This window comes from Diplotaxodon limnothrissa, linkage group LG14, assembly GCF_057381915.1.
Source record: "Diplotaxodon limnothrissa isolate DT_005_m linkage group LG14, D_limnothrissa_male_GT1.1, whole genome shotgun sequence".
Classification (NCBI taxonomy): domain Eukaryota; kingdom Metazoa; phylum Chordata; class Actinopteri; order Cichliformes; family Cichlidae; genus Diplotaxodon; species Diplotaxodon limnothrissa.
This window is the reverse complement of record NC_140609.1, coordinates 2,122,957-2,138,250: the sequence shown is the minus strand read 5'-3', so window position 1 is coordinate 2,138,250 and position 15,294 is coordinate 2,122,957. Positions and strand designations below refer to the sequence as shown.

At 43.0% G+C, this 15,294-nt stretch overlaps 1 protein-coding gene across 3 annotated transcripts in view; it reads right to left on the bottom strand.

Annotated features, from left to right (window-relative positions):
- The window catches only part of sgsm2 (small G protein signaling modulator 2), a 93,235-nt gene that overhangs the window by 28,467 nt on the left and 49,474 nt on the right, over positions 1 to 15,294 (bottom strand). For 2 of the 3 annotated variants that reach the window (XM_085370456.1, XM_085370455.1), the window contains one exon: positions 12,510 to 12,678. In XM_085370456.1, coding sequence (XP_085226582.1) covers positions 12,510 to 12,678 — 169 coding nt within the window. Of the gene's footprint in view, positions 1 to 12,500; positions 12,679 to 15,294 lie in introns of all 3 variants that reach the window. The other variant, XM_085370454.1, reaches the window with a different exon arrangement.

The following is a 15,294-nucleotide window of genomic DNA, read 5'->3' as shown; positions in this document are numbered from 1 at the left end:
TCCAGCTATGTTAACCTGCAACCAAATCTGCAGCTCCATACAGCAACGTTACGACTTAGATTATATCTTATAACTCATAACTCTTATGTTAGCCCTCTGTAGCAAACTGTCTGAAATATTCCACAGCTGCAATAATTCTTTAAGTGTTATTTTTTCCTTGGTATTCTAATTTCACCGAAGTTTACTAAACTCAACAAACTTAATATTACTTACCGGGACATTTATTCTGTCCTCATTTTCTTTCACCGAAAAATTGTTTCCTGCGGTGCGTCTTTCGTGCTTGGCTCTCCTACCTTTGCTAACGTGATGCACATAGCGCAGAAGCGATGCTGCATTCAGTTACACTCGGATATCTGAGCTTCACCGTGAAAACATAATCGGACATTTGATATTTGATTGAATTGTATTGTTTTGCCTTTGGGGTGGCACCTGGGGTGGCCAGTCAGCGGGGTGGCCCCCCCAGGCCACCCCGCTGGACACGCCATTGCGTAGCACATGATCATTATATACCAGGTAGCCCAAATTCAGTAACCCAACAAACGTCACTGCTGTTTAGTTTTCTGTCTTCATTTGTGTTGGAAGTGATAGCAGAGCTGTACGTTTGAATTCTTTCAGAAATCTCTCAGTCAGAACATGCTATATCATGTTTAGGTGGAAGCTAGCGAGCTAACTTCCTGCTAACTTCATCTCCGTTAAATTTAATAAATTCCGTTTTCATGGATGCCTGGATGTTAAACTTAATTGTTACACCTGGTAGAGCAGAACGCTGATCATTTTATTAAAGATGAAAGGCTTCAGTGATGCTGCTGTGATTGTGTGACTCAGGGACCTGCAGCACAGTTTGGGCCCAGACATGGCTAATAACGTCAGACTCAAAGACCGCATAGGAGTGAGATCTGGACTGATGACCTTAATGTTCATACTTTGGCAGCATGTTTTGGTTAAGTATTATTCCCATTCATGGCCTGGCTTCAGATTTCTGGCAGAGGGAAGGAAGTTCTTGTGTAGATTTTGCAGAATATGGCCCCATCCATTGGCCTCATAATGCAGTGAAGTCATCCTGTTTCCGTAGCAGATGCACACAGGAGCTTAAGTTAATTCCAAAGAGTTCGGTTTTGGTTCCATCTAACCACAGCACTTTGCTTCAAGCCTTCTCTGAGTCGATGAGATGTTCACTGGCAAACTTCAGACATGTTCTTGATGCTCTCAGATCATTAACAAGCTCCTCACGTGGAGTTTTGGGTTAATCCACCAGCTTTCTCATCATCATCCTCACAGCAACCATCAGGCTAACTCATAGTTATGCACTGGTCAGTGAAATCTTACACATACTAGAGATGGCACGATACCACTTTTTTATGTCCGATACCGATACCGATATCATAAATTTGGATATCTGCCGATACCGATATGAATCCGATATAGTGTTTTTTAATCAACAAAACTGTTTTTTAAATATCTTGCTGCATTTTGTATAAGTTCATACTCAAGTTTAAAACAACAACTACACTAAAGCTATTCTGTTATACCTGTATGCAAAAAAAAATATTTCATAGTTCAGCAATACTGATCAATCTAATAAACTTGAACCTGCACCATCCTCCCTATAAGATAAGATAAGATAAGATAACCTTTATTAGTCCCACACGTGGGAAATTTGTTTTGTCACAGCAGGAAGTGGACAGTGCAAAAGTTATGACGCAAAAATTTCTATTCTGGTATTTTAAAGAGTACTTAGCATAAATATTAAGCAACCTAACTAATAGGGTTCCAACTCCCAGCAACAACAAAAATAAATAAATAAAAAATAGGGAACCACCCCTCACGCTCCACCTCATGATGCTTAATCGACGTAATCAACCTTAATTTGATGCAGTGTGAAAAAAAAGGCACAGAAATCAATTATTTTTCAAGAAATATTAAATAGATTCAACATCTTTCTTCAACAAAATTGCAGACTGCACAGATGGTACCTTCCCAAAGGAAAAAGTACTATAGCTTACTAGGGTATTTATATTAGACTTAATAGTCACTATATACAGTAATTGACTTCTATTCATTTTACATCAAATTAAAACTTTGGGTGTCAGATAATTATTTATTAAAAGCTCGACATTTTAAATGAGAATAAGAAAGAAAAGTATGTCTTTGTGCCCCCTTTTCCCTGTTAATGCCCTATCGGCCCCCCTGGCTAAACTTTGCTAGATCCGCCCCTGCACAGTTACCAGCCGTCAGCTACGTAGAAAAAGATCCTCGAGTAGAAAGTAATATTAAATACATTCTAACAACAGCTGATCAAGCTTAAACGTGCTGCTGTTGTTCAGCCGCTGGTTTCCTCTTTCTGGTGCAAAGTGGGCCAAAAACAAACCAGAGACACGGACTCGCGACAGAAAAGCCGATCAGCTGATCATTAAGCAGTTTCATGATTGAAGTAGCAGCAAGAAGAGGCAGTCGCTCCATATATCGCTTGTTAAGCTTAACGCAGGAATGCTTTACATTCAGAGATGGACTTACACACTTGCTTTACTTCTCTCGGGATAACTTTGTCGGAGATGAAATGCCGGGTTGCTAGCGAAGCTCCAAATGCTATCCAGACCACCGACAGGTCCCGCATGCCACAGCCGCGCTATCACGTGATGCATACTGCTCCGACGTGCTAACGTTCTGAGGTGAGTTACGGCGTGTTGCAAGTTTTGTGAGGTGCTTTCGTGATATTTAATGGATCGGATTACATTTTTTATTTTTTTCCGATATCCGATCCAGTAATTTAGGTCAGTATGGGACCGATACCGATACGTAATATCGGATCGGTCCATCTCTAACACATACTATTAATGTGCAGTAGCAATTAGTAGCAACTTATTACTCCACCTTCTTGTCTAAAGATATACATTTAGGCTCTGCAAAAATCCTGCTGGTTGCAGTCAAAATACCAAACTCGAGAATGAAAACCATGTGTGACAAACCATGTCTATCCAAAGACTAACGGTGTTGCTGACTGAATGGAGTATAACATTACCCCACTGTGCATGCATTATTCATAAGCCATCAGGCTATTATGCATTTAATGTGGATGTGTTGCCTCAAAGCATCTTCTCTCATAAGTGTAATCTATTTGTAGTTTCAGGAGGTTTGATTTACTGTGTAAATATCCTTTCTGAAAACATGGCTGCCCACACAGTGCTGTCTCTCCTTCGTCTCTAGGCTTTACACATTCTAAAATGTCAACAAATAACTGATTTGATTACAGTGATCAGAAACGGTCTTAAGAATGCTTAAATGTAAGGTGCTTTTAGTGAGGGAGGGTAAAATTCTGGAAATACACAGAGAGAAGAGATACCACAAATCTGACAAAGCACTCCACATTTTTTTTATCTGTAGAAAAATATTTTAGCTTAGCCTAATACTGACATACAGAACAAGTTAACAGTAGCACTCACCTGTTTACCTGCTTCAGACTTGGCATTTTTACTGACATTGATTTATTATGTTTTTTGTATCCCTGTGGTGACTTCCATTTCATGTGTGTCACGGCTGGGCCAGCAGTCGTGTAGTGGAATGAAAAGGATCCAAAATGCAGGCAACTGACTGATGAAGTGTGACGTTTATTTACAAGGTGGGATAGTGGCAAGCAAGCAGTGAGGCATGACAAAACAACTGAAGAAACCTAAACTGGGAGAACTAAACGACAAACCTGAGAGCATACAAAAGTGGTGCGGGGCAGAGAGCCGCAGAGACAGGAACGAAACACCATAGAACGCAGACGAGCCGACAACGAACACAGACCGACACCCACAAGGTAATCGGGTAATCACACACAGGAGGGGAGAACAGCTGAACCTAATACACACAATGACTGGAGGACACAAGCTGAACACAATGACAACAGACACAGACCTTCAGAATAGAACAGGAAATCCAGAACACGAGCCTTCAAAGTAAAGCAGGAAACACACAGACTGATTTACAACACAACACGGGGACATAGGGTTGCCAACTCCCTGAAAAAAAAAAAAAAGGACGCCTAATTGGCCAGGGCTGGGCGACCCGATTGTCTTCACCCTTCCCAGTGTGGGGAATTTCTTAGCTCTTGTTTTTGTGTGTGTAGTTATTTTTTTAACCATTTGACAAAGTGCATACCCTTTTCAGCTCAATACTTTTGTTTCTAAATACGGAACGATTCTGTTTTTCAAGGGACGGTTGGCAACCCTACGGGGACATGAACAGAGCACCGAGGACAGACACAGGTAGGGCTGATAAAACACTGAACTTCAGGTTCAACCCTAAACTAATACAAAATCAGAATAAACACAAGGCACAAAAATGAACTTCAAGGAAACACAAAACGCTGGGTCAAACTGACCCAGGACCATGACAATGTGTAGGATAAAAGCTACAAATAAAGAGAGACATCATCGTTTGTCTCTCCTTTTGAGTACATTCACTAACATTACTGTATTCCTAAATCACTCATCCCAGATTGTAACCATCAAAACTCTTAATCGTTAATCCAAAACTAAACAGGCTGTGAAAAAGTAGGACTCACACACACACACACACACACAAACTAAGTGTATCCATACAGCTGTCTAGTTGTCATAGCACAAACTTTACGTGCATGTGATGTGTTTAGGAGAATCTATAATAACATGGCTTACGCTCTGACCCATCAGGCACTCGATTAGCCGACTTAGAATTCAAATGGTTCCCAAGCATCTTTGAACCAAGCAGTGACTGCTGAAGCTGAAAAATGAAGTCAGGGGAGAAGTTCCAAAAACTGCAGAATCCCATGGAATGAGCATTATCAATAACCAGTGTTGGGTAAGTTACTTTAAATTAGTAACTTAGTTACATTACTAGTTACTTCCATCAAAAGTAACTTAGTTACTTCAAGTTACTCGTTACTTTCAGAGTAACTAGTTACTAGGGAAAGTAACTTTGGTTTTACTCAGAATTCTCTTGTTAATGTGTTGCTTCCATAACTGGATACCCAGCAAGATTGCCAGTCTTCTAGCTTGCTTACTTGCCACAAGTGCACTGTGCCACCTACCAAAGGAAAAGATAATGTGCATATTTCCACGAGAGAAATCCCACGCCTGATTCTATCCTAGCTTTTTACATCCAACACAAAAACTGCAGTCGTGGTGCTTTCGATTGTACTCAGAACTCGGAAATTCTGCCTTCTGAATAGGAAGATGTAGGCAACACCAGACTGCAGATGAGCTGCATACAGGGCTGGACTGGGACAAAAAATCAGCCCGGGCGTTTTGACTAGAGACCGGCCGCCATTATAGGAAAAATCATAAAGCCTTTGAATGAAAACAAACACTGTTGTGACAGTGATGTGCACAGTTCTGATGGTATATATGCATCAATCGTTTGTTGCAAGACTCAGATAATTATTTTTTTTAAAAGTGAGACATTTTAAATGAGAATAAGAAAGAAAAGTATTTCTTTGTGCCCCCCTCTCCCTGTTAATGCCCTACCTGGCCCCCTGGCAACACTTTGCTAGACCCGCCCCTGCACAGTTACCAGCTGTCAGCTACTTAGAAAAGGATCCTGGTGTTATTTGTCTCTCAGAAACAGTTCATAACTTCAACTCATTCATGTCACCTAAAAGGTAAACCTGTTTCTCCATCACAGCTCTGATGATTCAGTAAGGACATCTCCTGGTTTCATCTTCATGTTTCCCTCTCACCAGATAACCAAACCTTATCATGACCAGCAGCTTTACAGCTGTGGCTCCAGCAAACATCAGCTGATACTAGAAATTAATATTAAATAAATTCTAACAACAGCTGATCAAGCTTAAACGTGCTCCTGTTTAGCACGACATCCGCTGGTTTCCTGTTTCTGGCGCAAATTGTTCTACCTGAACTAGAGAAGCTTGTGTTAAGTGCTAAACCGTGTGGTTCTCCGAATGATGTCGTTCCACCCCGTTTTCTGAAAGAGGTGTTTCCTACTGTTGGACCACATATTTTAAACATAATCAATACCAGCCTCTTGTCAGGTCAAGTACCAAGTGAGTTTAAGCATACAGTTATTCATCCCTTACTTAAAAAGCCAGGCTCAGATATTTCAGTAAGTCCGGGACAAACTGTTCCTTTTCACCTCAACAGGAAACCCGTAATAATTTCTCTGAATACCAGACGATTCCATTTTTTACGGGACGGTTGGCAGCTCTAATAATTAACCTTATGAACAAAATAAAGTTCAACATCAGTAACATAGCACCACCCAGCTGTATAGAAACTCCGTCATGCTAGCTAGCACGCAGTACGAAAAAGTCAGCATAACGAAAATAAACTCCACCTAAACTTGGTTCATATCTGACCCAGAGAGACTGCAGGTCATAACTTCTTACCTGAAGTTCAGTTCACCTGACAGGCTGACACTCTCGGACCAGCAGCGCTTCGGGTCTCTCCTCCTGCCTCCCCTTCCCTCATCCACCTGCTGGCCTCCACCACTTGCTAATGTTACTGAATCTGTGAAAGCTCCGCGATAGCCACCACACGAAGTAACGAGTAACGACCCTATCTAAATCCCAGTAATGAGTAACGCGTTCCTGATTTTGGCATAATAACTAGTTACCGTGCTCGTTACCACAATAATAACGTAGTTACTGTAACGCGTTACTTAATAACGCATTAGTCCCAACACTGCCAATAACATTATTAAAAAGCATGTTCACAGCCTGGTTCAGAATCTGCTTTGGACACTTCTTTTCATCTGTTACTGCACTAATAGCTGCATGTGTGAGTTGCACCCGTAGAGTTTATGAATGGCAACAAAGCTGATAGCTTATCACAGTAGTGACAGAAGGATGGTTGTAAAACAATAAATCATAAAGAGAAAGCATCGAGGCAGGTTGTCCACTGTAGTCTGTGACACACAGAAGTCAAACCCCTCATGCTCTGCTGTAATTACTACTCACTTCACCCCCATAACTCTTTAGTCCACTGTTGATCTCTGCTCATATTCTTTCTCTGGCCTCTCGTTTCCCATCATGCTCAGCGATTCTTTCACCGCCAGTGGGCCAAACCATGTTGCCATGGCAAACAGGGTAAATGAGAGATGGAGCCCTGAGGTAGGATGACAGAGAGCATTGTCTGGGAGTGTGTGTGTGTGTGTGTGTGTGTGTGTGTGTGTGTGTGTGTGTGTTCGTTCTGAGTGTGCTTGACTGGATGTATGGATTCTAGCACAGGGATGTGATTTGTGCAAACCACATTTACACACAACAATAGGCTTTAATGTTGTGTGCAGTCTCTCGGGAGGGAAAAGCAAGGGAAAGAGGGAAAAGCAAACAGCTCAGCTAGTACTTCTGCGCCTGTAGATGAAGCAGTTTATCATAGTCTGTATCTGCAGGCACACATGCAGAAAGATGCAAGTAATCCACACACTCACATGCAGACCTCAATGCAGACCTGAGGCTTATCACGGTGTGCACACAGACCATTCATCCTTAGCAAACACTCAACTGAGCTGATATTGTGTCTGCTGGTGACAGACACTGGAGATATATCTCCAGTTGTGTGTTTTACAAAAACTGGAAGGCATTTGGACGTCCTAGTGGACCTTTGTGCTTTTGATGACGAATTTTATGGCTCTAGAACCCAACCGGGCCTAAGTGGACGTTATGAAGATAGTGAAACTTTAAAACATAAATATGGACTAACAATAATGCAACAGTAGCCTTTGAAGTGAAAACACCTAATTTAACAAGTTCAATCAATAAGCCCAGAATCGATGGAATCAGGCAGATGTTGTCAATAATTTAAAATGCTACTGCACATCTTTTAAAAATCTCACAATTAAAAAAAACTACAAGCAAATTCTTCTGTCTACCATTATGACTTAAATATGCTAATATGCACAAACTAGCTCATACACAGCATCACCCAGCAAACAAAAGTCAAAGTAGAGAGCACCTGCAAAAAGATGGCAAAAACCTCCTCCTCCACCAATGCACCGAAGACCCCCGGGCTTGGGCAGGGCCCCAGCGCATGCACCAACCACGGCCCAAACCCCCCAGGCCCAACCAGAACCCTAATTCGAAGGCGTAGTGCCCCCTGTATCTCAAGTCTCCAAGCCCACCCTGGACCTGCCAAGGAGCAGAGCGGTGACCAGGCCAGGCAGCCGCCAGAAAAACACCACCCAAGAGTCACCGAAGCCCCATTCTGGTCAGAACCACAGCTCCTGCACAGAACCCCCCAAGAAACCCACCCCTAGGCAACCGCCAGACCCCCCAAGTCCGTACGCCCCCCTAACCCCACTAGGTGATGGAGCGATCAAAGGAACCCAGAGAGATTGATCTGATGTGGCGGCAGAGGCTGTCTCAAGGCTAATATGGTCCAGCAAAAGAGCTCTATATCGGTTAATACTAAGATTATTTTTGTTTTTCCACTTCATGGGGACAGTCTTCTTAGCAATGTGGTGGTACTGCGATGAACACAGTACACACCAACGTTTCAAATGCAGGTTTGACAGGTTTGTGAGTGTACACTTTATCCAAAACCTAGTGACGGTTTACTCATGTTTGTTATTGGGTGAGTGTGGCGTGTTGTATAGAGCACTTTGAGTAATCTGGGAGAGTAGAAAAGCGTTATTCAAGAATCAGTCCACTCACTCTCTAAACAGAGTTTCGTCATGTTACTTTTGCATTATTACATTCTGGCACATGTTCTTATTACATGGCTTGATTAAGGCCCACATTAGGCTGACATCTGGGGCCAGAGCTGAAACTGTTCTGGGCCAGCACAGGGCCACCAGTGCATCTGCAACTGGCCTTGTGCTGGCCCATGTGTGGGCCACCTCTGGCAAACCAGGTCTGGGCCACCAAAGGGCCGTCATTCTTTGCGGTATGTGGGCCTTGTGTAGGCACATTGTGTAGTCCAGATCCGGGCCATACCAATTTTGCTATGTGGGTACCAGAGGGTACTGCATGGTGCTGCAGAATGCTGTGGTAGTCCTTTTGGTTCAGGGTGCCTCTCACTCTGTACAAGTCACCCACCCTGGATCCAGAAAAACAGCCCCAGACCATCACACTTCTTCTTCCATGTTTGACAGTTGATGATACACACTGTGCAACCATCCTTTCACCTACTCGACGGCGTACAAAGATTCTACAAAAATCCAAATTTTGATTCATGAGTCCATAATACCTTCTTCCAGTCTTCAGTAGTCCAATGGTGGTGTTTCATGGCCCAAGCAAGCCTCTTTGTCTTATTCTGATGTCCTAGCGATGGCTTTCTTGCTGCAACTCATCCTGCCCATAGTTTGTGGGTGTGTGTAGTTAATGTTGAACGCTGCATTTGACGCTCAAGTGAATGAGAAAAAACACGTCGATCGGTTGTAAGAAAGTGTGGCAGTATGTAGACCCGAGTGGTGTTTGGTGTTGTCTGATTATATGTGTGCACATTAACTTATATGATGTAGTGGATGTGGTGACACTGAGTGTGTATCTGCGTGATCGTGGTGTGCAAATGAAATAATCTTTGTGTAAAGACCAAGGGTGCAGAAGCAGAAAAACAAGAAAGAAAACTAATTGGGGGGACGTTGGGGTTGAGAAGGAGTGAAAAGAGTACGCTGTTTGTAACTAAGTAGGAAAACAGCTGATCTGTAGAGTGAGGGAAGAGAAAAGGAAGAAGAACATGCAAAGGGCCAAGAGGCAGAGATGAAAGGGAAACTCGAAGGAAAACAAGAACATAGTAACCGTCACGTTTACGCTGCGGTGACTGAGGGTGATTGATCTGTTATGACGTCACGTTGCATTAACAAATTGACATGAATAAGCTAGACAGATAAGGGAAGAGGAGGAGAGAAAAAGGCAGTGCATTCTCATCTGGAGTGGCGTTAATACAACCAGGGAGAGGTGCTGGGGTCGCGACTCTTCACCGTCTCCTCATGAAATCTTTGAATTTGGCCACAACAGGTCGCGGTCTCCTGGCTCCCTGCGATGAACACGGTGGAAGGTGATGTTCTTTACAGTGTCTTCCCGAAGCTTCAGGTGGGTCTTCATGAAGGTTTTAATGGTAACTTTTGCTCCTCAAAAGTTACCTGAAGGTAATCTCATGCTACGGGCCTGGAGATCGATGACACTCTCTTTTATTTTTTTATTTTCTTCAGCTGGGTCACATTCTCAGTTAGACAAGTGACAAAGTCCCACAGCTGAAACCTGAAAGCTGGACAGTCGCTTATCGATTGAGTCCAGTATTTGTTTAACTCTGAGCCACCATTCGCTTTTCCCCGCCAAGTCTCCAGGTGTCTGACATCACCTAGACCTTTGCCATGGAAGATTATCTGGTTTCACCTGATTAGTACTCTAAGCTATCAGGGCAGAACAATTACATTCTCTTCCACTAGAGGGCAGTACAACTACCTGCTCTAATTAAATGGTGCCAACTGCCAGTAAAACAGGAGAAGATGAAGAAGAATTTATGTACCGTATTTCCCGGACTACAAAGCGCACCTGAATATTAGCCGCAGAAGCTAAAATCAGGGGAAAATCCTGTTTTGTACATACATTAGCCGCACCTGACTAAAGGCCGCAGGTGTTTCAATGTTGACTTATCATATGTAAGAGAATATGCACAAAGCGAATTGTCAGGAAAGAGATGGCTGTTTGGAGACACACCCCTTTTGTTAATATTTTGAAAAACAAGTTATGGTACATATTTGCATAACTTTTTAGGTATATGTACAAGTAGCGGTAATTACAAGTAGGAAACATGTACTGTGCTTCATAAATGAGTAACAAATGTAGTACATAACAATAACCTACAGCACACCAGAAAAATAGATCCGGACTACCTTTCAGGCTCAGGTGCAGTGACACGGCTTTAACAAGAAGAAAAGTCAGTCCTTCACCACCATCTTCCTCTTCTTCCTGCGCACTAAAACCACCAAAGTCCTCTTCTCCAGTGTCGGATACAAACAGGCTCAGGATGGCTTCGTCATCCACTCTCCGCTTCTCTCCTTCGTTGTCACTTTCAAAACCAAACAAATCCTCGTTGTCAGTGTCAGAGTCGAACACCCTCAGAAGGGCCGTGGCGGTGTCCTCCTCTCCATCATGCAGCAGTCCAGCCCTTAGAAATCCGTTGGTGATCGTGGATGTTTTCACACTTTTCCACGCTGTCAGAATCCACCGGTGGAGTTGAGCATAACTTGCTTTTCGCAAGTTTATCGCCGCTCGTCATCCACGACTCCCGCTGAACGCTACTTTGAAGTTTGTTTTTCGCGCTACTTGTACGGCACTATGTTGCCTGGCGGACGGACACGTGACCAACATACCACTCTTGAACCCCGATACTTTGTGTCTGATCACATGCCCTTCCGCCAGGCAACGTAGTGCCGTACAACAGCGGAACAAACAAAACAAATCGTCTTACGATATGACAAAAATCACGGACAATCCTTAGAAAAGCCGCACCTGACTAAAAGCCGCAGGGTTCAAAGCTGGTGCAAAAAGTAGTGGCTTATAGCCCGACAATTACGGTAATAGTCATTTGAAAAGGAAAAAGTCAGTCTGACCTTGGTCCTGGACCGAGAGGAAGGCCGAGCATGAATAGTGATCATAAGAAAGCAAAAAAGGTAAACTGGGGACAATCCGAGCTAACTCCGCTATGCCTGGTGTGCTGTGTGGTTTTTCTAATGTGAAACATGCTGTGGCTCCAAAAGGTTGGGAAATACTGACCTAGAGCATTTTCATGGACTGTGTCTGAGATTAGAGACGTTTTTATACCCAAATTTGAGCCTGGTGGACGCTGAGAAGTCAGAAATGAAACAAGCATATTCATTCATTCGTTTTTTTCTGTACAGGAAAGCGAGTCAGTAATTATAATTTGCCATCTTAATCAAAACATAACAATTTGCTTGGATGGATAACATTATATAATAAAAATAATTTTATTTTATCATTAAAATATCATTCCAGTTAAAGAACATGCAAACACTGGTGCATTCGGCATCACAGAAGCATTAATGTTAATTTAGGGCAGCTGTTGCAATAACTTGGATGATTTTTGTGTGATTTCTTTATCGCTATCATAACTAACACAGATCACATTTCTGTAATCTTCAGAGCAACAGCATCAACTGTGGGGAGACCTCGTTTGTCTGTTATTCTGTCCACCCTGTCATAAAACTGTCTCTGCTACCACATTTATTGTCCCTTAATCATTTAAAGTTCAGGTGAATAATTAGGGCTACACTAACAGTCTTCTTATCCTCCTTCATAAATTGGGCTGAAATGGGGAACAGAGTCTCTCCCTTTCTAATTAAGACGACAGATTCACTCCGTTTGCACTAATGGTGGCGGAGTCAGGTACGGTCCTGCTGCTCTCGTCATAAAGTGATGAACTGAAACCTTAATGTGGAATCATGACAGGGGTTCGAAAAGCATTTAGTAAGCGATGCGTCATGGCTGCCTCGGGACAGATTTGGGTGAATTCAGCACAGCAGACAGTAAAAGCAAAGCAACAGGAGGGGTCGGCGACATCTGCGTGACCAACCTGGTAAGATCAGCCTGCTGCTGGAGCTGCTCCTGCACTTTACGGCAAACCTCGCCGGCGGTGTCGCAGACTTTGCCGACCTTGGTGAAGAGGGCTGCGATCTTGTCGCTGCGGAGAAACCCAGCAGCTCGTCTCTTCAGCAGGTGACCCAGGCAGGCCTCGACGGCAGCTGCAGGGACAGCAGGCAGCTGAGTTAATACTGACAAGGGCAGGAGAGCAACCAGAGGAAAGTATACACAAAGTGGAGGAGAAGAGATAACAGCTCAATTTTGAATTGAAGGAATCAGCAAGAAAGATGGAGACTGACATAATTATCACATTAAATGAAATAAAGCCTGAAAAGCTTGTGGTCAGCACAACCAAACACGCCAAATGGCTGAGACGATAGCATTTTTATCAGCTGAACACTGTTATAGTCTGTTCTAGTGTTTGTATCTCTACGCTATCCACTCGGTCTTGTAGCACTGAGCGCTGACGTGGCAGCACAGAGGAAGATTGTGCTCTTCCAACAAGAAATACAGTGTTTTAAAGTGTTAATGTATTTTTTTTAACTTTATGTACTTGATAAATCTTTATTGATTCATAAAACGAAAAAAAGCAGGACTACAACAGCGACCAGGCTATCAAGGCAGTGGGTAGAGAGAACATTAGGGAGGTGGCTTGCTGTTAGCAGTGCCTGTGAGTACACTGATTGCGGATTGTCTAATTACTACTGACTCAAACTTATTTGAACAGAGACAAACTTGTTTTTGAAAGAAAACAAAAACAAAACCTCATTTTCACATTTTCCCACGAATGTGAGAAGTCGCAATGAAAGGAACCTGATGAGCACAAACATGTTCTGTTACAGTCGTGGAAAATTTGTCTTCTTTTGATTTTGCTTTCATCCTTTAATGGCAATTTCCAATCAATGTGGAATTATCAAAGATTTTCCTCTGAACTGCAAAGTGGTAACTCTGCTAATTATTAAACATGCAGCTGGTTTGAGAATATAAAACTACATGTGTCATTTCTCTGCAAGTGAGCTGCACAGCAGTGTTTATGTGCACATGGGTGCTGCTGCAGCTGACCTCTGATTTCCACCTGCAGGCTTTTATAGATAAAGTTATTAGTGAAACACCCTGACATATTTAGAGGGTTGCCGGCGGTAACCTCAGCGTGCAGCTGCAAGATGACTATGTGGAAGAACAAATGCATTACGAACAGGACATTAGTATATGAGCTGAGGCACAAGTACAGAAGGGCACTGACTCATATGCAGAAAATGAGGGAGAAATTGAGGTAAACAGTCTCTTCCTAGCTGTGACCCATCCATTAGCCGTCTCCCTCCCTCCCTCTGTAATTGCTGCATTAGTGCTCAGCCATAATGAGCTTTAGGGCTGATGTTGAAAGCAAGATTGTGACACAATTATTTCAGCCAAAGCAAACAGAGAATTTAGCTCGTACTTACTCAGAGACTGTTTTTAATACGCAGCATGTTTTATTAATGCACCGTTATTTCAAATAAAGGTGTCTGCAGATGCTCTGGATCCAAATGAGCTTCAGTGTATATATACAGAAGCCACAAAGATTATATTTATTAAAAAGCCCATCTGAAATATGTGATTCATGTCAGGTTTGAGCACTTGTGGTTCTCTGCTTGCTTTTGCTCTGTGAGGTGAATCTACCACATAATATTACAGACCGACAACAATGTTATTCTCTGCGATGCTGGGAAAAACCTGCTTTATGGGTGCAATCGTCTGCTTTTATTGCTACTCTAGGCACCTTAGAGGGTTGCTCAGAGGCTTGGAGATTTTCACTCACAAAGCTGTCTGTGCAGTACATTCACAGCAGCTTCTGTCTGGCAGATTAATACATTAGCCTCTGGGGACGTCTTGCTGGTAATACTTTCTCGTGTAAAACTGTCCTTTATCCTATTAGAAGAGGATCGCCAGGATTAGCAGCAGAAGAAGAAGTGAAGGTTTGCAGGGAGGGAATATTGATGCACGGTTGTTTCTGTGGAAACACAAGAATTGAGGACAGGATGCAAGCAGCTCTCCCACAGGAGGAACCGCACCCAGCATCAGCTCATCCTGCTGCCTCTCCTTACAACTGGCCTGTTAATTCATGTTCTGGGTGTCTGTGGCTCTGATGAATCATCAAATCCAAGCTATTACACGAATAATTAGCATCATTCTAGGGCTATGGAAGAAAACACTGTGAAATAAGTGCTGCTGGGACCACAGAGCAGCGGAAGGCTCGTTTCAATACTACCAAAACATGCTCGCCATGCAAAATGTTTTCATTTTGGTTTAAAACATTCGCCGAATCCTTCGAGTCGCCCCTTCGATACCTCTGCTGATAACTCTAGATTTATGACAAGCATAGCTGTGTGTGGTTTTTCAACGCCAGTTTAAAGATCCGGCTGTCCACGTTGGTCATTCAGAAATCCACCATCACACATTATTAGAATATTTCCTAATATCAATGAAAAAGTATTTTAACATACAGAAATGACCAACAATGCACTAATTTACACACTTAGTATGTTGAGTCCATGAATTACTGGATCAGTGTGGCGTAACATGGAGCCAATAAGCTTGCAGCACTGTGTTGAGTCATGGACCCTGGGTCTGAGGAACCCAGGGTCCATGAGCAGATTTGGACTGATATTATATGCTATATGTATATTGAATGTATTGTGCTGCTGTCCCTTGTTTTCCTGCTTGCTGGTGTGTGTGTGTGTGTGTGTGTGGGGGGGGGGGGGGTACAGGTGTATCTGGTAGGCCAGTGTACAGGCAGC